Source organism: Loxodonta africana, chromosome 3, assembly GCF_030014295.1.
Source record: "Loxodonta africana isolate mLoxAfr1 chromosome 3, mLoxAfr1.hap2, whole genome shotgun sequence".
NCBI classification, from domain to species: Eukaryota; Metazoa; Chordata; class Mammalia; order Proboscidea; family Elephantidae; genus Loxodonta; species Loxodonta africana.
In genome coordinates, this window is record NC_087344.1 from 67943647 (window position 1) to 67965365 (window position 21719).

General features: G+C 48.6%; 2 protein-coding genes across 4 annotated transcripts in view; both read left to right on the top strand.

The window, feature by feature from the left end:
• The first annotated feature begins 1749 nt into the window (after positions 1-1749).
• LCK (LCK proto-oncogene, Src family tyrosine kinase) lies at positions 1750-13520 on the top strand. 2 transcript variants are annotated; one of them, XM_010595165.3, is made up of 12 exons: positions 1755-1859; positions 2113-2194; positions 2385-2475; positions 2751-2849; positions 2991-3094; positions 3322-3471; positions 3763-3915; positions 4029-4208; positions 7636-7712; positions 7802-7955; positions 8040-8171; positions 10960-13149. In XM_010595165.3, exons 1-12 carry the CDS (start codon positions 1755-1757, stop codon positions 11160-11162), a joined length of 1530 nt encoding a protein of 509 aa, XP_010593467.1. In that variant the 3' UTR covers positions 11163-13149. The 2 variants fall into 2 exon arrangements, with proteins under 2 accessions (XP_064137705.1, XP_010593467.1); XM_064281635.1 differs by having other exon boundaries at positions 1750-1859; positions 2113-2475; positions 10960-13520.
• Positions 13521-15187: 1667 nt separating this feature from the next.
• The window catches only part of HDAC1 (histone deacetylase 1), a 38659-nt gene continuing 32127 nt past the window's right edge, over positions 15188-21719 (top strand). The window contains exon 1 of one of the 2 annotated variants that reach the window (XM_023554487.2): positions 15188-15413. In XM_023554487.2, coding sequence (XP_023410255.1) covers positions 15203-15413 — 211 coding nt within the window. In that variant the 5' untranslated portion in view covers positions 15188-15202. Of the gene's footprint in view, positions 15414-15459; positions 15592-21719 lie in introns of those variants that run through there. The other variant, XM_003415463.4, reaches the window with a different exon arrangement.

The following is a 21719-nucleotide window of genomic DNA, read 5'->3' on the forward strand; positions in this document are numbered from 1 at the left end:
CATGACATCTGATATCCATGGGGGGTCAGGAGTATGTCAGTTTAAGAAACATGAGCAGCAAAGAGGATTATTTACCAGTCCCATTCCCCTACCTTACAAAGCAGGGGCTGGTAGGACAGAATGGGCCCTGGTGGAGAGCGGGGAGGTCTTTCGAAGTTCTAAACTAAGCTAACATTAACATAAGCTTAAATTTTTTTTTTTATGAGAAAAGACTGATGATACCCATTTGACAGAAGAGGAAAAGTGAGGCTTTGGAAGAATGATTTCCGCAAGGTCACACAGTGTTAGAATCGGGATTTGAACTTAGTTCTCTCTGGCTCCTGGATCTGTGCTCTGACTCTTGTTAACCAGAAAACCCCATTGCTCATCATCCCCACCTGGTCCCAGCATGGGTCTTGGTTTATTAATCTAAAATCAAAGGTTAGACCTGGTTGTTTCTAAGACTTGTGCAGATAGAAGAATTGGTGCATTAAACCTCCTCATATCATTCAAAATTTAAAATAGCAACTGGTTCTGGGTGCCTGGGGCATTAAGGCAAATAAAGCGCAGCTTCTGCTCTTGATGAACCTGGAGTCTGGGGACGGTGGGACGTGGTGGAACTAACACATAAATCAGTCATCATGGCACTCAGCGCTGAGGTTGATGATTGGGGCCTGAGCAGAATGTTGTAGGAACTAGGAGTGAAAGGGTAGCAAAGATTATTGGGAAGGCTTCATAGAGAAGGTGATATTTGAGCTGAAACTTGAAGGCTGAGTTAGAGTTCAGCCGATGAACAAAATAGAGCATTCCACGACAGGAGGACCACATGTGCAAAGCCGTGCAGTAAGAAAACAGTGCGGGGTGTTTAGGAAAGGCAAGAGGGGTTCAGACACAGGGTGCGTGAGCGTGTGTGGCTGTTTATGTGTGTGTGTGTAGCAAAATAGACTGAGGAGGTGGATTTGGTCTTGATTTTGTGCCATGGCAAATTAGACTTTGTCTGAAGACTAGTGCTTTCCACACAGCTGTGAGGGGCAGCACTAGGGAAAGAGGTGCTTCAGGGACTCTGGGGGCTTCAGGGTGAGGCCCCACTCTGCTTCAGACAGAGCAATTCCACTTTTACCTACTTTATTTACAGAGCTCTGCCTGACTTCACCTGACAAAAAGGTTGCACTGCTAAGACAAAAAAAAAGTTATGGCCAACAGGGCCACTGGAGGGTTATGCTGGGGGGAGGTAAGACCCTGTTGGAAGAAACCCTCTGAAGGAGGCTTTGTGTATGGCGGAGGGCTCTAATGCCTGACCTTTGGGGACAGGTGTCTCTGACCCAGCTTCCTAGGCTGGAGAGGGATTGTAATTAAGAGATAGGGCCTGTACACCTCTCTGGTAGGGGAGGATCTGATAAAAATTTAGGTCTTCCACAGGGCTTGGGTAAATATGTATGTGTGTTCTCTGGGAGGGAGTCCCCCAACGTGGGGGACAGGCAGAGGGAAAGAGAGAGGGGAGAGGCAGGAAGTGGGCAACTCAACTAAGAAAGGTATCTGTGGCAGTTTGCCCATCCCAGGTGGGAGGGCGGGGCCTAGGGCTTTATGTGACTTTGTTTGTGGCCCTGGAGCTCCAAGAGAGCACCAGTCAGGAGTTAGGGCCCACCATTTCAGATTTTCTGTGGCTGGTGAATGGGGGGGGGGGGGTTTGACAACCTCGCCCTAGGATGTCTGGTATTGGGGCTGCAGGTCTTGCGTGAAGTCCCTTCACTCCCCTTTCCATTCCCCCAGGGACCATGGGCTGCAGCTGCAGCTCGAATCCTGAAGATGACTGGATGGAAAACATTGATGTGTGTGAGAACTGCCATTACCCCATAGTCCCACTGGATAGCAAAGCCATGGTAAGAGGCAAGAGAGTGGACTTGGTGAGGGAATTAGGTGAAGTGCAGGGCCCAGGGACACTCAGGAGAAAGAATGGACCACAACTACAGGTCCCTGAAATAACACAGTTGATCATCTACCCCGGTATACAGAAAAGAGAGGCCCAGAGAGGGGAAGGGAATCTCCCAAAGTCACACAGCAAATAGGTGACAAAGTTAGTGATAAGACCCAGCCTCTTGCTCTCTAACCCCACCCTCATCCTCCACCCCACAGCTACCCATGCGGAATGGCTCTGATGTGCGGGACCCACTGGTCACCTACGAGGGCTCCATCCCTCCGGCCTCACCACTGCAAGGTGACCCCAACCAGCAGGGCCTGGAAGATGAGGCCTGTGGATCCTTGGCTGTCTGCCTTCATCTCCTCCGAACCCTCTACCCTTTTCGACCCCTCCTGCCCCCAGTCCTGTCTCTGGCCCTATAACTCCCGACCTCCATGCTCCCAGCCTACCCCAGGCCGGTTCGCCCTGATGCCCCCTATCTTTACAGACAACCTGGTTATCGCCCTGCACAACTATGAGCCCTCTCACGACGGAGACCTGGGGTTCGAGAAGGGCGAACAGCTCCGCATCTTGGAGCAGTTGAGTGCCCTCTTCATCCCATCCACCACAGTCCTAGTGGGGTCTGTGAGGGAGGGGGCTGTTGGTCTAAGACCCCCATCCTCAGAGTTACCCGGTACCTCCAGCTACACCCTGAGGTCCTGATTGGCTGGGGGGGGGGGGCCTTGGAACAAACGGGAAGCTCTAGAGTGCTGAGCTGTGGGGAGGGAGACCTGGTGGAGCTGAGGACTCAAAGGAAGGGTCTCCTGCTCAGTCGAGGGCTGGGCAGGCCGCGCTGACCACCGCTGTGGTGCAGGAGCGGCGAGTGGTGGAAAGCACAGTCTCTGACCACGGGCCAGGAAGGCTTCATCCCCTTCAACTTCGTGGCCAAAGCAAACAGCCTGGAGCCCGAACCGTGAGTGGGGGCTTGTCGTGGGGATGGGCGGGAACACATGTGGCGACCCCAGAGTGGGTGCTCGGAGTCGTGGTGACTGGTTGAGGGGGACGGAAGAAGAAGGGACTAACAGACGACAGCCGTCGTTTCTGCCCTGCTCAGCTGGTTCTTCAAGAACCTGAGCCGCAAGGACGCGGAGCGGCAGCTGCTGGCGCCGGGCAACACGCACGGCTCCTTCCTGATCCGGGAGAGCGAGAGCACAGTGGGTGAGCGGTTGGGGGGGCCACAGCCGGGGCGGGGCCGCGGGGGCGGGACCTCAGGCTGGGGGCCTCCCAGTGGGCGGGGTCGCGGGCTGGCAAGGCAGGGCAGTGAGGCGGCATGGTGCCACCTGGGTGAGCCCGAGCAGAAGGGCATGGGTGGCGTGCGCGGCTCGGGGAAGGCGACCCCGCCCTCTTTTGCATTCTTTTGTTCATTCATTCATTCATTCGTTCAGGATCGTTCTCACTGTCGGTCCGGGACTTTGACCAGAACCAGGGAGAGGTGGTGAAACATTACAAGATCCGTAACCTGGACAACGGCGGCTTCTACATCTCCCCACGCATCACTTTCCCCGGCCTGCATGAACTGGTCCGCCATTACACCAGTGAGCAACTCCAGGACTCCCTCAGATTTGCCCCAGGCCCCTTCTCCTCTGCCCTACCAGCCTGCTCCCTCCCCCCAGTTTCTCTCAGAGTTACCCTCCCCCCATTTCTGAGCGTGCTCCTTCATTTCCCCCAGTGGGTGGGGCGGGGTCTCCGACCCTACAGTCCCAGGTGTCGGGTGACAGCCCCACACCGCCCTGCCAGTCCGTTTCTCCTACACCGGGACTCGGTGAGGTGGGCGCTGGGTGGGGTGACCCAAGGCCTGCCTTCACACTTCTCCCGTGTCCCCGCAGATGCTCCGGACGGGTTGTGCACGCGGTTGAGTCGCCCTTGCCAGACCCAGAAGCCCCAGAAACCGTGGTGGGAGGACGAGTGGGAGGTTCCCAGGGAGACGCTGAAGTTGGTGGAGCGGCTAGGGGCTGGCCAGTTCGGGGAGGTGTGGATGGGTGAGTGTGGCCCTCCAGGGTTGCCGGGGAAGGAGGGAGGGGAGGCGTCCGCAGAAAGCTCTGAGTACAGGTGCACTGGCAGCGGGTGACTCCCCCAACCCCTTCTCCCTCAGGGTACTATAACGGGCACACGAAAGTGGCAGTGAAGAGCCTGAAGCAGGGCAGCATGTCTCCCGACGCCTTTCTGGCCGAGGCCAATCTCATGAAGCAGCTGCAACACCAGCGGCTGGTCCGGCTCTATGCCGTGGTCACCCAGGAGCCCATCTACATCATCACGGAATACATGGAGAACGGTGCGCTCCAGGCGCCGCGGTCCCCTGCGCCCCTCCTGGAGGGTGGGGTTCTGCATTGTCCTCTGGCTCAGCATAAAGGGTTTCTAGATGGGCTTCCTGAGCCGCTGAAGGCGCACCGCCAAGGACTAGAACCGGACATATTATCTGGGGGCCCAGTCTACGGTGACAGAGCCTGGAAGAGCATTCGCCTCGATCTTCCCTTACCTGCAGTCTCCTTTGCTTTCTTCAAAACCCTGTCTTGATCTCAGGAGGCTAGATCTCAGGAGTTGAATGGGCCCCTAGCTTCTTTTCTCCCCTTTTTGTCCTTCCTGACCCTTGGGAGGACAGATCTGTCCCAGCCCATTGCTGTCGAGTGGTTTGGAAATCATAGTGACCCTATAGGACAGAGTAGAACTGCCCCACAGGATTTCCAAGGCTGTAATCTTTATGGAGAAGGTATGGAGAAGGAGCCCTGCTGGCAGAGTGGCTAAGTGCTTGGCTGCTAACCGAATGGTCAGCAGTTTGAACCCAGCAGGCACTCCACAGGCAAAGGATGTGGCAGTCTGCCTGGGTAAAGATTTACAGCCTTGGAAACCCTATGGGGCAATTCCACTCTGTCGTACAGGGTTGCTATGGGTCAGAGTCGACTCAGCCTCAATGGCAATTTTTACCAAAGCAGAGTGCTACACCTTTCTCCCGTGAAGCGGCTGGTGAGCTCCTACTGCTGACCTTTCTGTTTTGTTTTGTTTTCTGCTAGCAGCCAGGCACTTAACCCCTGTACCACCAGGGTTCCTTAGATCTGCCCCAAGGCCCTTTTTTTCCAGCTGTGGGTGAGTCCTTTCCCCCTCCCCCTCGCCTGGAAGGTGTTGCTGTAGGGGCTGTACTATTAGACAGAGAGCCCGGAAAGGCAGAGACTGAGTTTCTAAGCTCCACTTTGACACTGATTTGCTGTGTGACCCAGGCTAAGTCCCCATAGCACCTCCGGTCCTCAGTTTCCCTAAATACGTTGTGTTATTAGTTGTCATCAGTTGATTCTGACTCATGGCAAACCCACGTGTGCAGCTCCTGCTTTAACAGCAGAAAATCTAAATGAGCTCACCCAGAAAGAATATAGTCATTAAGGGCTCTAGAGTCTGACTGCCTGGATTAGAATCCTGTCTTCATGGTTGTGTGGTTGTAAAAATGGCATGGGGGTGGCGTCTGACCTCCTCCTCTAACTTCGTAAGGAAAGAGGAGAATCACCATCAGCATCAGCCCGAGGCTGATTCCTATGAGATGAAGGTCAGACATACCTCTACCCTCCAACCTTTTCACCAATTGTGACACCAGCTACCCCTCCCACAGCACGCTCTACTTCTCTGATGGGTTCGATAATTTGTTGCAATGGCCACACAAAACTCATAGATCATACTCAGAGTTTTGGCATTTATTAGGGAAGTAACAGGTTAAAATTCAGGATCAGGGATAACTCAAGATATAGTTCTTCAGTTAGGACAGCTTCTCGGCCATGCGCACAAGTAGGCCTCTACCTGGTTCTTGGCCTCTCGGCCTCTCAAACCTCTTGGGCTGGCCCAGCCTCTGGCCTGGTCAGGCAAGTGTTACAAAGCTCTTTAGCTCCACCAATAAGTGTCCAGAGGCACCCTACTTTGCCAGTAAACCTGGGCCCAAAGGTGCTCAGCTTTCTCATTCTGTGGGCCATGCAGCCAGCTGCACCATCTCCTGCTGGTCTCCTGGTGCCTCTGCTGCCACTATTTCTCTGCCACTGCTTCTCGGTGTCTTGCGCCATCTCCGGTGTTACAGCTGTTTCCTGGGTCTAGGAGGTTCTCAGTGCAGGGATCCTGGGTCCAAAGGATGCACTCCACTCCCAGCTCTTCTTTCTTCATGGTAGTGAGGTCCTCCCTTTCTGCCTCTGGAATGGCTCGTTTTAAGCCTAGTGGGACAGCAAAACTGACCTTATTTACATGGCTCCACCCACACAAGGGTGGTGTGCACCATTATTAGCAAGCTGTCCAATCTCCCTGGTGGGCCACAAGCACTGTTTTTGCATAGTCCCACTCAGTCATTCCGTGAGAGTTACAAGGCTATGGTGAGAAAGGCCATATAAAAGTGATCAATTGCACTACAGTGGTCTTGGACTAATCACTTACCTTCTCTCTGCCTTGGTTTTCTCATCTGTAAAATGGTGATAATAATGGAATAGTAACTTCCTCATAGGGTCTTTGTGAGGATGAAAGTTAGAACAGTGCCTGCCATATGTTAGCTACATCACACATTTGTTGTTTTTATCTAGTTCTGATTCTTTGGAAATACATGATCTGTCCCTCTTTCAGGAAGGGAAAAAGGTAATTGGCTAATAGATTCTAGACATGGCAAGTAGGTTTCATTATAGGTGCCAACTTTGATTGGTTGGTAGTTGCTTGGAGAGCTGGGTTGAGAAGGATTCTGAAGCTCACTGGAGTGAGTACTGTGATTAGCAACATTTGTCACAGACACAATAGAGGAATGGCTGTATATATCCACATATTTGCTGCCTCTGGGTGAGGCCTTTGTTTTTGGTGACTAATTTAGCCCCATAGTGGGGACACTCAGGTATGCTGTCATCCTCATATGAGGTTTTAATCTCTTGGGAAGTGCCACTGGTCACAGGCTTCATCCTAGCAACTTCCATAGTGTTTTTCTTCCAGCCACCCTCCACTACGAGAGATGCCCCAAGGCCCCCAGGATCTCTTTCCATATTCCATTCAATACCTTCAGCACACAGTCATTGCTGCTTACTCTGGGCTGGGCACTAGATAAGTGAACAAGATTTCTGCTGTTAGGGAAACTCATGATTTTAGTAATGGGCACTGGGAAGACAGAGTTTGTGCCATGGGAAGTTTCTGGCACACCACAGGAATGCAGAAGATGATGTAATTTATTATGCCTGGTAGGACTAGAGTGGCTTCCTAAAGGGGGAGCTGGGCCATGAAAGAAAACTGGAATGTTCAGCAGGTAGGGATGGACAAAGACTTCAGGATGACAGCCAAGTGGTCTGTCTGAAGAATCTCAAAATTGTATAGGGTGGCTGTGGTGAAGGAGGCAGGGGTAGGGGAGGGGAGGAGAAGCTACAAATGTGGACCATGCAGGACTTTGGATCCCTGGCTGAGGGGTTTGGGCTTTACCCCATTGGTGACAAGAAACCTACAAGATGCTCCCTCTCAGCCTTCCTGTGCTCAGGGTGAAGGTGCCCAGAAAAGACCTTCACATATCTTGGGCATCCTTACCCTGAGAACACACCCTTCTATTTACACCCCTTATTCTTCCTTTCCACATGTCAGACACTGCTTCTAGATTCCCAGCTGGGGAGAAGGGTCTGGTGGCCTCCCCCTGAGTTGACTTGGGTGAGTTCTGCCGGAGGATCTTTCCTCCTTCTGCTCGCTCTGCTCACTACTCATGCTCCTGCCCACAGGGAGCCTGGTGGATTTCCTCAAGACCCCCCCAGGCATCAAGCTGACCATCAACAAACTCTTGGACATGGCTGCTCAGGTAAGGAGCCTGGGGAAGGCTGGGCCTGGGCACTGGCCACTGGGGAAGGATGTCTGGCCCAAGACTGCTGACCTGTACCTGGCCTGCAGATCGCTGAGGGCATGGCATTCATTGAGGAGCGGAATTATATCCACCGTGACCTGCGGGCCGCCAACATCCTGGTGTCTGACACCCTGAGCTGTAAGATTGCAGACTTTGGCCTAGCACGCCTCATTGAGGACAATGAGTACACGGCCAGGGAGGGTAAGTGCGGGGTCTGAGAGAGGTCTGGGGCCTGGCAGGTTCAAGTCAAGCAGATCCAGGTGGCCTCACTTTGCCTCCCCACAGGGGCCAAGTTTCCCATTAAGTGGACAGCACCAGAAGCCATTAACTATGGGACGTTCACCATCAAATCGGATGTGTGGTCTTTTGGGATCCTGCTGACAGAGATTGTCACCCACGGCCGTATCCCCTATCCAGGTTAGAACCAAGGGCAGGAACTGGGAGGGGTGACAGGGAAGGGCAGCCAATTCATGTTTTTCCACTCACTTATTCCCAGTCTGAAACTTTCTAACTGCTTCTTCATCCTCTCAGGGGTGTGACTCCAGCATCCTCAAACAGATGCCACATCTCCCAGAGCTGGCTTCCATCTCTGTCTCTGGATCTCTCCTCCTTCAATAACACCAGCTCTTTTCTTATGTTCTGGTATGGCAGCCTAGTATGGTAGTAGATCTGGCCTGGGAGGCAAGAGGCCTACCTTTTATTACCAGATCTACCACTGATGCTAACTTTCTGTTTGGCTTTGAACATATACTTCCTTTTTTCCTTCTTTCCTACTACACGCTAACTACTGTTCTAAGCACTTTACATGTACTATTTTAACCTTGACGGCATCTCTGTGAGGTAGAATTGCAGGGTTGTTATGAAACTTCATTGAAGTTAGAACAGCGCCTGGCCTATAGCAAGTACTCAAGTGTGTTAGGTTTTATTATTAACCATCACTGTATGACTTCTCTGAGCCTCAGTTTTCTCATATGAAAAAAAAGAGACTACCAGTGAAGGAGCCCGATTCGTAGTACCAACCCAGTTGCTGTCAAGTTGATTTGATTCACGGCAACCCCGTGTGTGTCAGAGCCAGACTTCATGAGGTTTTAATGGCTGATTTTCTGGAAGTAGGTCACCAGGCCTTTCTTCTTAGCTATCTCTAGGAGGACTCAACCTCTAACCTTTTGGTTAGCAGCCAAGCGCATTAACCACTTCCATCACTCAGGGACTTCAGACTCATAGTAGGTGCTCACTAAACACTGACCAAGGACCTGGGTCTTCTCTTCCCTCTGAAGCTTTCCACCTAAAGAGAAAAACAAACAAACCCATTGCCACTGAGTCAATTCTGTCTCATAGTGACCCTACAGGACAGAGTAGAACTGCCTCATAGGGTTTCCAAAGCTGTAACCTTTACAGAAGCAGACTGCCACATCTTTCTCCAGCGAAGAAGCTGGTGGGTTTGAACCAATCACCTCTCGATTAGCAGCCACGCACTTACTGTGCCACCAGGCCTTCTTAGAGAGGGAGAGAGACATGTAAGCAACTAATTCTCACCCTCTCTCACTCACCCCTCCCTTTATCTCCTGGACAAAGGCCTTCACCCCTTAATTCAGTCCAGACAGAGATAGAATTTTTTAAAAAGAACTTGCTAAGAAGCTCTGGGGAAAGGAAATGGAACATAAAGACAGTAGTAGGGCGGTCACAGAGCATAGTGGCCGGATGTGCAGAAACATCCCCAGAGCAATGAACAAAACTTTCCTCCTAGAAAGGTAAGGGCACCTTAGAATCAGGTGAGAGGCCTGAAGGCCCTTCCTGTCCTGGACTTGCCCACTGTCACACAGAGTCCAGGGGCACTGCTGGGGCTGTAACCAGACTCAGTCGTCCTGCCAAGGGCCTTTTCTGCTCCTCCACTGTGCCATAGAGGCTAACCCATACAGCATTTCTCTCCTAGAAGAAAAAAGGCAGTGAAAACATCATGATAAATGGCAACTGACAAGTGGCTTCAGGGTCAGGGAGACAAAGGAGAGTAATGCCGCCCTTGGTGAACTTGCATCTGCTCCAGCAGATAGTTGCCATAAAGACATGGAGGCCCAAAAAACAGACCTGTTTTTCCAGAGAGGCCAAAACTCAGACTTTTAGAAAAATTTTTCTTATTTCTAAATACTGGTGATTGATTCAAATTGTTTAAAAACACCATATGGGCCAAACCATAGTAGATCTGTGGGCTATATTTGGGCTGGGTTTGGCCTACTAGCCAACAGTTTGCCACCATGACTCTAGCCAAGTGTATTTGGTTCCCTGGCCTATGTCCTCCAAAGTCCTGACTCTAGAACATAAGGGACCCATAGCTAGAGGCCTCCCAGGGGCAGGGCCTAGAGACAGGGATCTTTACTGACTAGGGTCTAGTCCCAAGCTTTGGAGAAGCAAAACTTCTATTTTGCCAGGGCCCTAGAAGGGCTTAGTCTTTGGGGACTGCCTATCACAGTCTCCTCTTAGGAGACTGCAGGAGAAGCTAGAGACCAACAGGGTAATTTAGAAACAGGAGGCTGTGTTTTTGCCGTGACCATGAAGTTCTTCACAGCAGCTCCTCTCAGGGTCTGCATGTCAGAAGCCTGCTACAGGGGCCAGGACCAGTGCAAAGGGAGGGAACTGGCCCAATGACCATTTCATCTGCATCATGGAGGGGGCTGGTGAACTTTCTCGGCCCCGTGCAGGGTCTGCTTTGCTGGAGCTCAGGATCCATCTGGCTTCCTGATACAGCCTCTCACGTGCCTGCTGTCAAAGCTAGAGAAACTCACCACTGTCCTGGCTGTGGGCTCCTATCCTGCCCTGAGCCATGACCACTCTTACTTTCCTACCAGATAATAATAATCACAGCTACCCTTTATGAAGCATCTCCTATCCAGGCCCTATACTTGGTGCTTTATAGGCATTATCTCATTCAATCCTTATAACAACTTCGTGAGCTAGGAACTACTATTTATTCCATTTTCTACATGACGAAACTGAGGCTCAAAGGGATGTGGTAGTTTGTCCAAGGTCACCGCAATTAACATGTGTGTTACAGAGTGTCTCTAAGCTATACCAGGCACTCCAAGTGGCATGACTGACATTTCAGATTGGTGCTCACGCCGTGTCAGCTGTTAAATATTCTGAATATTATCCCTGCCTGTGGATTTCCAAAGCCTGGAGCCTTGATGTTGTTTCTCCCATCAAACTCTAGGGATGACCAATCCTGAGGTGATTCAGAACCTAGAGCGAGGCTACCGCATGGTGCGACCTGACAACTGTCCCGAAGAGCTGTATGACCTCATGCTGCTATGCTGGAAGGAGCGCCCAGAGGATCGGCCCACCTTCGACTACCTGCGCAGTGTGCTGGAGGACTTCTTCACAGCCACAGAGGGCCAGTACCAACCACAACCTTGAAGGGCCTCATGGCCCTGGGGCCTGAAGGCCTCCCCCCATCTAGCCACCTGTGTCTCTCAGCCTGACTTGGGGAGATAGAGTGCCAGTGCTTTACCCATGTAACCTATGCATGTAAGCACTCTGCACATGAATCCTGTCACATGTAACACGTACACATTTTGTGTTTTGTGCATGTGTCCTGTACTTGTGTGGGCTCTTCACATGTGTCTTGTACATGTGTGGCCTGTGCCTTTATGTTTTGGACACCTGTCGAAGGTGTCCCTTTCTGGGCTGTCCTACTTTCTGAGACCACAAGAGAAAGGACAGAGGCCCGTGACTGACACCAGCTTCTGGCCCCACTCCCTCTTCTTTCCCCTGGTGAGCAAGAACTCCTAGAGGGCTGGGACCTTGTCTGATACCTCTCTATGCTCCTCCTTGGTGCCTAGCACACATCAGGAGCTCAATAAATGTCTGTTTGTTGATGAATGTGGTACATGTCTCTGTTCCCCACTCCCATCTCCTCGTCCTTGGGGTGTGGAGTGGGGATTCAGAAGAGGGAAACTGGATCACCCTGAATTGGTTACACCCTGAGGGAACATCTGAACTTTTTTCCAGTCCTGGTGATGCTGGGGGCCAAGGGGACGTGCCTACACTTTGCTGTATGGGCTCTCCCAATCCCTTCAAATGGAACAGTACACCTCACCTCTACCCCAATGGATTCAGTTCAATTCCCACCTGGAATTGCCTCCAGTGCGTCATTGGATCCCCTCCCTCCCACTGTATAAGGGCAATTGCATTTTTTTACAGCCAGTAATTCAAGGGCTGCATCTGGCCTCGAATATGTTTTGATTTACCTTCAGGATGTTTTTAAAAATTGAATTAGTTAATTTATTTAACAAATATGTATTAACCATCTACTGTTCTAGGCTCATAGGATATACAGTTGATAAAACTCACACGCAAATCTCTGCCTTTGTGAACTTACATTCTAGTAAGGGAAGACAGACAATAAACAATAAACATCATAAATAAATTATATCATATGCTACAAGGTGCTAGGGGAAAAACAGAGCAGAGCAAAGGGGATTAGGAATGCCATGTTTGGGGAAAAGTTTGCCATTTTAAAGAAGGTGGTCAGGGAAGGCCTCATTGAGAAGATGACATATGAGCAAAGATTTGAAGGAGCTGAGGGGATAGTCTGAGGCAGGAGTTTGCCTCGCATGTTCAGAGCGGTAATGGTGGCCAGAGAGAGGGAATTAAATCCTAGGACCTCGGCCTTGTGCCCTTTGCAGGAGCCATTTTGAGAAGCCTTTGCAAAGATTTGTGCAGAGCTATGATATGATCTGACTTACATTTTAAAAAGGAGCCCTGGTGGTACAACGGTTAAAAGTGGGGCTGCTAGCCAAACGGTTGGTGGTTTCAACCCAAACACCTATTCTCTGGGAGAAAGTCCTGGCGATCTGCTTCCCTTAAGATTACAGCCTAGAAAACCCTATGGGGCAGTTCTACTCTGTTACATGGGGTCACTATGAGTCGGAATCTTGACTCAACAGCAACATCACATTTTAAAAGGATGTCTCTTACCACTGTATTGAGAACTGACTGCATTAACAGCCAATGTATAAAACTGGGGAGGTTTTGAATAAAACTTCAGATTTCTGCTTTCTTTTGAAAGATAGGAAGAGTTGACCGTTCTGGGCCCTCATGGAGCTAAGTAGCGGCTGCCCCGTTTAAGTGGGGTATGAGCTCTCCCTCCCTTTTGCTCTGAGACAATGAAATTGAGTGTTAATAAGTGTTTAACATCATGCTCCGAGTTATTGTTCTTATAATAAACACGAAAACTAATTTTTTTTGGTATCCACATCTCCATTAAAAAGTGAGAAAATTAAAGATACCCCAAGATGGCAGTGTGTTTAAAGAAAGGTAGGAGAAAGGCATATTTCTTTACGAAAATGAAAAATGGCCCAATTTTTAAAATATGCAAACAAAGAGCATCTCAGTAAAAAAAACATAAATTTCACTCATTTACATCACCTACCTGATCTCTGGTGGTACAAGGGTTAAGCACTCAGCTGCTAAGGTTGGGGGTTCGAATCCACCCAGCTGCTGTGCTGTAGAAAGACCTGGCAATCTGCTCCTGTAAACATTGCACTCTAGAAAACCCTAAGGTGCAGTTCTACTCTGTCACATGGGGTTGCTACGAGTAGAAATCAACTCAATGGCACCAAACAACAACACTTGAGCTCTGTAGACATCTGAGTTTGTGACCCCTGTTTATAAAGTGCTGCCACACCCATAATCTCATCTGATTCCCACCCTCCTCCTGTTTTGGACACTGTGTACCGCCACAGAGTTGGTGAACTTTGTATTCTTATCCTCCCCATTTTACAACAGGAAAATGGAGGTCCAGTAAGGTTAAGTAAACCCACCCAAGAACAGCTAAGAAGTAGCAACGCAGACCCCGGAATAGAGTTTGTTCCCTAGTTCATTGTTATTTTTATAATAGAATGAAAGGTCCAGTCTTAGATCGCCTGTAACCTTTATAATTAATGGTTCAAATGCAGTTCCTAAGTGAGAACACATGTCTCCAAACACTCCTTGATCTGTAAAGAGGCATAAAAATGTATCCTATTGACTGTAATACTAAGGGTAAGCTACCTACTTAGTATAATGCTTGGTACATAGTAAGCGCTCATTAAATATTAATGTTGTTGTAGTCGTTATCTTCATAGCTCAGCACAGTGCTTTTCACTCTTTCAGTTTCAACAATGGCCAGTCGATGATGAATTGATCTAGTGCAGTCCTTCTCAAGGGGAGTATGGTGGGTGGTTTGAGCTTTCCCTGCCCCAGGGACATTTGGCAATGTCTGCAGACATTTTTAGTTGTCCTAACTGGGGGGTGGAGGATGTTACTGGCATCTAATGGGTAGAGGTCAGGGATGCTGCTAAATGTCCTACAATGCAATGCACAGGACAGCCCCCCAAAACTAAGAATTACCTGGCCCCAATACCTCCAAGGTTGAGAAACTCTAATGTAGGGAACAGGGCAATACAGGTTACTCCTGCCTAAAGCCAAAAAAACATTAGGGAGCCCTGGTGGCATAGTGGTTAAGAGCTCAGCTGTTAACCAGAACGTCAGCAGTTTGACTCCACCAGCCGCTCCTTGGAAACCCTACGGGGCAGTTCTACTCTGTCCTGTACGGTCGCTATGAGTCCGAACTGACTGAATGGCACCTAACAACAACAACAACAAAACCAAAAAAACAAACTAGTAGCCCTCAAGTAGATTCTGCTCCAGGGTGACCCCATGTGAAGATACTCCTTAATCCTCCCGGGCGATGCACCAGCGAGGTTTCTGCCGCTTTGTTACAAAGCCTCTGGCACACAGTGGGTAGTCAAAAATTCTGTAAAAGTGAAAATTAAATTTAACAATTAATCATGTGACTCAGCAGTTCACAGAGGTCTGAACTTCATTATCCTTATCTGTAAAATGGGGATGAAAAGCCCGCTTCCAAAACTATTATGAGGAATAACTGAGAAGAGTGTGGTAAAGCTATTGCACAGTACTTGGTCTCCAGCAAGCCCTTGACAGTTTGTCATTTTATTTCTCTCTCCTCTAAACTTGCGTCCTAATTCAGGTGCAGCCCCTTCCTTAGTAGGTGACCTTAGGCAAATCACTTTTCCTCTATGTTGTTGTTAGGTGTCATAGAGTTGGTTCCAGCTCATAGCGACAGAAGGAAACACTGCCCGGTCCTGCGCTAACCTCACACTCCCTAACTTCACACTCGTTCTGTTTGAGCCCATTGTTGCAGTCACTGTGTCAATCCATCTCATTGAGGGTCTTCCTCTTTTTCTTGACCCTTTACTTTACCAAGCACGACGTCCTTCTCCAGGGACTGGGCCCTCCTGATAACATGTCCAAAGTACGTGAGACAAGTCTAGCCATCCTCGCTTCTAAGGAGCATTCTGACTGTACTTCTTCTTTCCTCTATAGGCCTCATTTTATTCTCTGTAAAATTACAAAATTGGCCTCTGATCTCCAAGCACTCTTCCAACGACGAAATGGGACAGCGAAGTTTACAGATCTGTTTTTCTCCCCCGGGACTAATGGTACGGTCCCCGGGCAGTTTCCCCCACCCCCTGTCGCGACCTTGGTACAGGCCCAGGGGGCCCTCGGCTGCCTCTCAGGGCTGCCCTTGCCCCCTGCCGAGTTCCGGGCCCGTCCCTGCTCAAGCTGATTGGCTGGAGAGGTGCCCGGGCTGCGCGGCTATAGGTGAGCCCGGGAGGGGACGGGCGGAGCGGGGTGGAGGCCCGCCTTCTCCCCCCTGGGTCGGACGCTGCGCGGAGCCGCGGGCGGGAGGGCAGACGGACCGACTGACGGGAGGGACGGGAGGCGAGCAAGATGGCGCAGACTCAGGGCACCAAGAGGAAAGTCTGTTACTACTACGACGGTGAGCACTGTCCTCGCGGCGGGGGCGGGGCCTGGGCCGGGCCGAACCCGGGAGAAGGAGGCTTAGGTCCAGGAGCTCTGAGAGAAGGCTGAGGCGTTGAGGAGAGGCTGAGTGAGGAGGTTGAGACGAATGAGGTCGCGACTGAGGGAGGAGGCTGAAGGAGCCAGGAAAAGGTGGAGGCTGAGGGAGGAGGCAGATAAAGGAAGGAGGATGAGGCTGAGGAGAAGAGGAGGTCGAGGCTGAAGGTGGAGACTGAGAGGAAGGCGGGTAAAACTGAGGCAGGAAGCTGAGAGGGGAAAGGAGGTCGAGGCAGAGGGAGGAGGCTGAGGCCAGAGGGAGTTGTTTGGGCGAGGACTGAGGTAGTCTTGGGAGGATTCTGAAGAAGTCTGATGTAGAGTTTGGGTTTGGGTGGTACTTTTAGAGGGGAGGCTGAGTCTGAGGGGGGAGGTAGTCTGATGGAGAAGGTTGAAAGGACATATATTCCTGCTGAGAATACACAGGTCTTTCCCTGTCCCTTATTCATCCTTTTCAGTGAGAGTCCTGAGAGAATCGCCAACTAGTGGTCACCAGCTTCCTCTCTCCCCAGTCTCTGAACAGGGCTTGCAATTGCTGCTGGGAGTTGGGGCCCCCGGGGTTGGAAGGAGAAGGATGCAACCTGTTAAAACGAACTTTTTCTTTTAACAAAAATGTGTCAATGACTTACTCTCTACTAGGTAGCGTTTAGGTCCTGGCGCCATGGGGATGATCAAGTCACACTTCCCATCTTCAGCTCACAATCTAGAGGGAAGGATAGACAATGACAGAGAATTACTCTCCAGTATTACTGCTGGGATAAAGGAAAACTCAGAGTTGAGCAGAAAAGAGACATCCAACCCAGCCTGGGGAGTCAGGGAAGGAGGTGCTGTCTCAGAACCTGAAGAACAGGAGTTAGCCAAGCACAGGGAAAGCAAAGATTACAGCAAGTTTAGGGTCTAGAGAGGACCCCCCCCCCAAAAAAAAAAAAACCATTGGCATTGAGTTGATTCCAACTCATAGTGACCCTCTAGGACAGAGTAGAACTGCCCCACAGGGTTTCCAAGGCTGTAATCTTTATGGAAGCAGACTGCCACATCTCTCTGCCGTGGAGCAGCTGGTGGGTTTGCACTGCTGACCTTTCAGTTAGCAGCTGAGCACTTCACCACTGTGCCACCAGGACTCCTTAGAGAGAGGACAGCACCTTTGAAAATAACAGATATATGTATATAAGGCTGAGGCATAGAGTTGGGGGCAGAATGTAGAAGGTAGGGAGCAGGAATGGGGGAAGGGTTGCAAGTGAGGAGGCTGGGGGAGTAAATGGGGATCAGATCACAAGGGGCCAGGCATGCTATCCCAAGGAAGTTAGACTTAAATCTGAGGGCATTTGTGAGCGATTGAAGTTTTATTCATTGAAATTCTATCAGATTTATGCCTTAGAAATATCGCTCTGGGGCATAAATTAAATTTATGAATGTAGGGGCTTGGTAGGAGAAAGACCTCATGAACTGTTTCTGTAAAGATTACAGTCAAGGAAACCCTATGTTCAGCTCTGTCCCATGGGGTCGCTGTGAGTTGAAATTGATTTGATAGCACCTCACAGCAACAACAACAACAACAGGGATGAGGAAGAAAACAAGGATCCCAAATTTCTAGCTTGTGCAACCTGATGGCGGGTGTTGGAGAAGGCCATGTCAGTTGATACTTTTTTTTTTTAGCAACATCTGTTAAGATACCTGGAGACATCCAAAGAGGGATGTCTAGTAGGCAGTTGACCATTTTAATCTGCAGTTTAGAAGAGAGGGATGATAAGATAGTTTATTTAGTTGTCAGCATATATAGATGGTAATTTTGCTCATGGGAGAGAATGAAGTCACCCAAGAAGTTGTATAGGGTGAAAAGAGGATCCAGGGTGGAATTCAGAGGAAAAGGGATATTTGGGAAGTCTAATGCCCCTCATGCTCTGTACTTCTCTGTCATAGTCCTTGTCACGGTGTACTGAAATTGCCCGTTTACTTGTTCATATTTCTTACGGACAGTAAGCCTTTTAAGGAAAGGGGTTATGCCTTGCCTACCTCTGTATCCCCAACCCCCTAGTTGTGAAGGCTCTCATATAATATATTAAAACAAACAAGCAGCATGTAGCTTATAGTAGGCTTTCAATAAATATTTGTTGCATAAATTAATAAAGACACAGAGGGAGTAACCAGGGAGGTACGTGAACCAGGAAGTGCTGGGTTACAGAATCGAAAGGAGAGAGGGAGTAGTCAGTTGTTGGCAAGAACTGTTTCTGGGCAGGGGCTGGGGCAGAAGCTAGATTGTAGTAAATTGATGAGTGAATGGATGTGTGAAGAGGAGACATCAAGTTAAATCCTTTTTAAGGATTTTTAAATCCTTTTTAAGGGAGCAAGGAGAGACAGTTGTTGATAAAGGGGAGTTGTAGTGGCTGGGAGTTGAGCGTGTTCAAATTCTAAAACAAGCCAGGCGGTAGGGAGAGGTTTAAGATATAGGAGAGAAAGGCTGGTGGCTAGTGGTGATGGAGGTTCCTGATGAGATCAGGTAAGATGGAAACGGGAGCCTTCAAGAGGAAGTTCCTTTGTGACAAGAGGGTGAGGGGCAAGGAAAAGTTTAAACGTAGGTAAATTTAAAGAGGAGAAGGTAGGGAAAATGTTGAGAGCGTTCTTAGATGAAGAGAATATTCTCTTTCCTGAGAGTGAGGGAGGACAGCTGCTGGAGTAGGAATCTTGAAGAGAGAGATTAGCTGTCGTGAAAGAGGGAGTTAGGGAAATAAATCTAGATCACTGCGCAGTGGTGAGGCCCTCTTGAGGCTGGAGCTATTTCCGTTTGTAGGATTTTATGATCTCAATACTCTTGATTCAAAAGAAGAGAAAGTAGAAAGATTGCAGTCTTTGGAGAAAGGATCAGACTTGTTACTTCTTGAAAAATTGTGAGTTTTGCAGTCAGGGTACTAGCTTGGGACACAGATTTGGCTCTGCCACTCAGAAGCTTTGCAAGTCACTTAATCCATCAGAGCCTTAGGTCACTCTCTTGTAAAACTGAAAGAATAGCAGTTTCTGTTATAATAGTTAAAGGAAAGCTCTTTAAAAGTTTAATATAGTATCGAAATAAAAAGGATTATTTCCTGCTGTTTTTCCCCTATAAAGTCTCTCAGCATCTGATCAGAACCGTAAAAGGATAGGGTTCCACCCTCAGGTACTCATTTAGCCTTCTAGATAAGGTATCTTAGTTCCCCAGGTTTGTGCCTTGGCCACATCCAGACTTGATAGACAAGTAAGTTGGTAGGGATTAAGGCCCATGCCAGGAAGTGAGTAAGCAGGAATCCAGTCACATGGCCGTGTGACTACTGACTGCCCACAAATTGGTTCTGCACCTGGATGCCTCAGCCAGTGCTTTTAAAGGCCTGTTCTTCCCATCCCTATGGCTAATAAGGTTTTCTGAGGGACCCTGGAGACAAGTATCCCTATTGACTGCCACTATATGGCAGCCACTGGCTTGCAGCTCTGGCCGAGAGCATGGTCCCTACCTTCAGAGGCTTCACTAGAATTAAGAGAAGAGGATGAAAGGACATTAGGTAAAAACAAAGGAAATCTGAATAAAGTACGGGCTTTAATTAATGATAATTTACTGTTACCGGTTCATTAATTGTAAGAAATATACCATATTAATATAAGATGTTAATAGGGGAAACTATTAACTAATGTAGATGTTAATAGTAGAGGAAGCTGTGTTCAGGGTATATCTTTGCAACTTTTCTTTAAATTTAAATAAATCTAAAACTGTTCTGAAAAATAGTCTATTTAAAAAAAAAAAAAGCGGGAGAGAGAGAGAAAAGGATGAGATTCTAAACATTCAACTGTTTACAAGTGTCTCATTTTCCCAGGCCATGTCTATGACAAAGAGAGTTGGAGTGTGGCTTGAGTGCTGTGGTGGCATTCCCCAAAATGAATTGTACCCCAGAACAGAGCCTGTTCCTGGGGCCACCAAACCATTATGCCTAAGAGGTTGAAACTTCTTCCTATTAGGTGCTGAAAGCTCATCCTGATGGGCTCTAAGAAAAGGTCTTTGGGTATGTAGTCCTGTTGATTTTGGGATACTGTTCAAGGAACTTTCTACCAAGTAGACCCACAGAGCACTCTAGATTAAGTACAAACTGAAGTAGGCCCCCGGTGTAGCTCTCAGCATACTGGATTTGGAGTCAGAAAAGTTGATTCCCAGATTACTCATTAGCTATATGATCTTGGATGAGCACTTCACTGAGTTATTGCATCTTTATTGAGTTTCTGTGATGGTCAGGGTATAGTCATCCTTGTCTTCGAGGAGTACCCAGTCTTGTTGATATAGATATACAGTCATGTGTCGCTTAATGTCCGTGATACATTCTGTGAATAGGGCATTATGTGATTTGAAGGTTGTGCGAACACTTATACAGGTAGTCCTCAGGTTATGAACATCTAACTTTCAGACACATGGACAACTCGTTCTTAAGAATGGACTGTTATAAAGCCTATTATATTAAAAATTTGAGCTAAATACATACAGTGGTTCATGGTAACTAATACATGCACTACTTTGTGATGCTCATGAAGACATTGCACGGTTTGGAAGTGTTCCTTAAGTGTTGCATCCACTACGCCCTGTTCTCCAATTGAGATTTCTAAACTCTATTATAAACTCATGGGACCACGGAAGTGTATGCAGTCGGACATTGCCCGAATGGATGTTATGCAGTACAGAACTATATATGTAAATAACTAAGATTGTTGTTGTTAGCTGCTTTCAAGTTGGCCCCTGAGACATGTTGACCCCATAAACAATGGGATCAGACAGATGTGATCTTACGGTTTTCATTGGCTGATTTTTCAGAAGTAGATCACCAGGTCTTTCTTCCTAGACTGTCTTAGTCTGGAAGCTCCGCTAAAACCTGTTAAACCTCATAGCAACGTGCAAGCCTCCAATGACAAACAGGTCATGGCTGTGCTTGAGGTACATTGGCCAAGAATCAAACCCAGATCTCCTACATGGAAGGCAGGAATTCAACCGCTGAACTACCGTTGCCCCTTCAAATAACTCAGACACAAAACAAAGTTAAGTGCTATATGTATATTGCATGTGGAGGAAAAGACCATTCTGATCAGGAAGGAGTTTGGGACTTGAGCTGTGCTCATGGGAGAAGGGAGGTCATTCCAGGCTGAAGGAACAGTCTGAACAAGGTATTCTTTGGTGGGAAGGTGAATGCCATGTTCAGGATGTTGACAGTAATCTGGTATGTCTAGAGCAGGGGCTGGAAAACTTTTTCTGTAAAGGGCCCAAATCAAAAACCAGCTGCGGTCAAGTTGATTCCAACTCATAGCAACCCTATAGGACAGAATAGAACTGCCTCATAGGTCTTCCAAGGAACAGCTGGGGGATTTGAACTGCTGACCTTTTGGTTAGCAGCTGAGCCCTTAACCACTGTGCCACCAGGGCTCTTGTAAAGGGCCACATAGTAATATTTAAGGCTTTGTGCACTATAGGGGTGGGCCTCTGTTGCAACTATTTAACTACTCAGTTCTGCCAATATCATGTGGAAGCCACAGACAATATAAAAACTAATGGCGTGCTGTGTTCCAGTAAAATTTTATTCACAAAAACAGGTGGCCAGTGGATTTGGTCCCAGGTCCATAGTTTGCCGATTCCAGTCTTGACCAGTGGGGAGTGAATGTGTGTGTTGTGGGAGAGGAATGGTAGTAAGTAGTAGTAGATGAAGTTGGAAAGATAGATTCTTAAGTCCTTGAATACCAGGCTACTAAGGTTATTGTTTACTGTTTATCCAGTAGGGCATGGGGATCCATTAAGTATTTTGAGCAGGGGAGGGATGTTACCAGAGCTGCAGATTAGGAAGACCACTCTGGTAACAGTGTGGCAGATAGTTTGAATTGAAGGCAGAGGGATCAATTAGAAGGCTTGCCAAGTAAGAGGTGGGTTTGGTTTTCTTATCTATAAAATGGGAATAATGGTTCCTACCTATTTTACAATGGAGTCTGGTGGCACAGTGGTTAAGTGTTTGGCTGCTAACCGAAAGACCGGTGATTTGAACCCACCAGCCACTCTGCAGG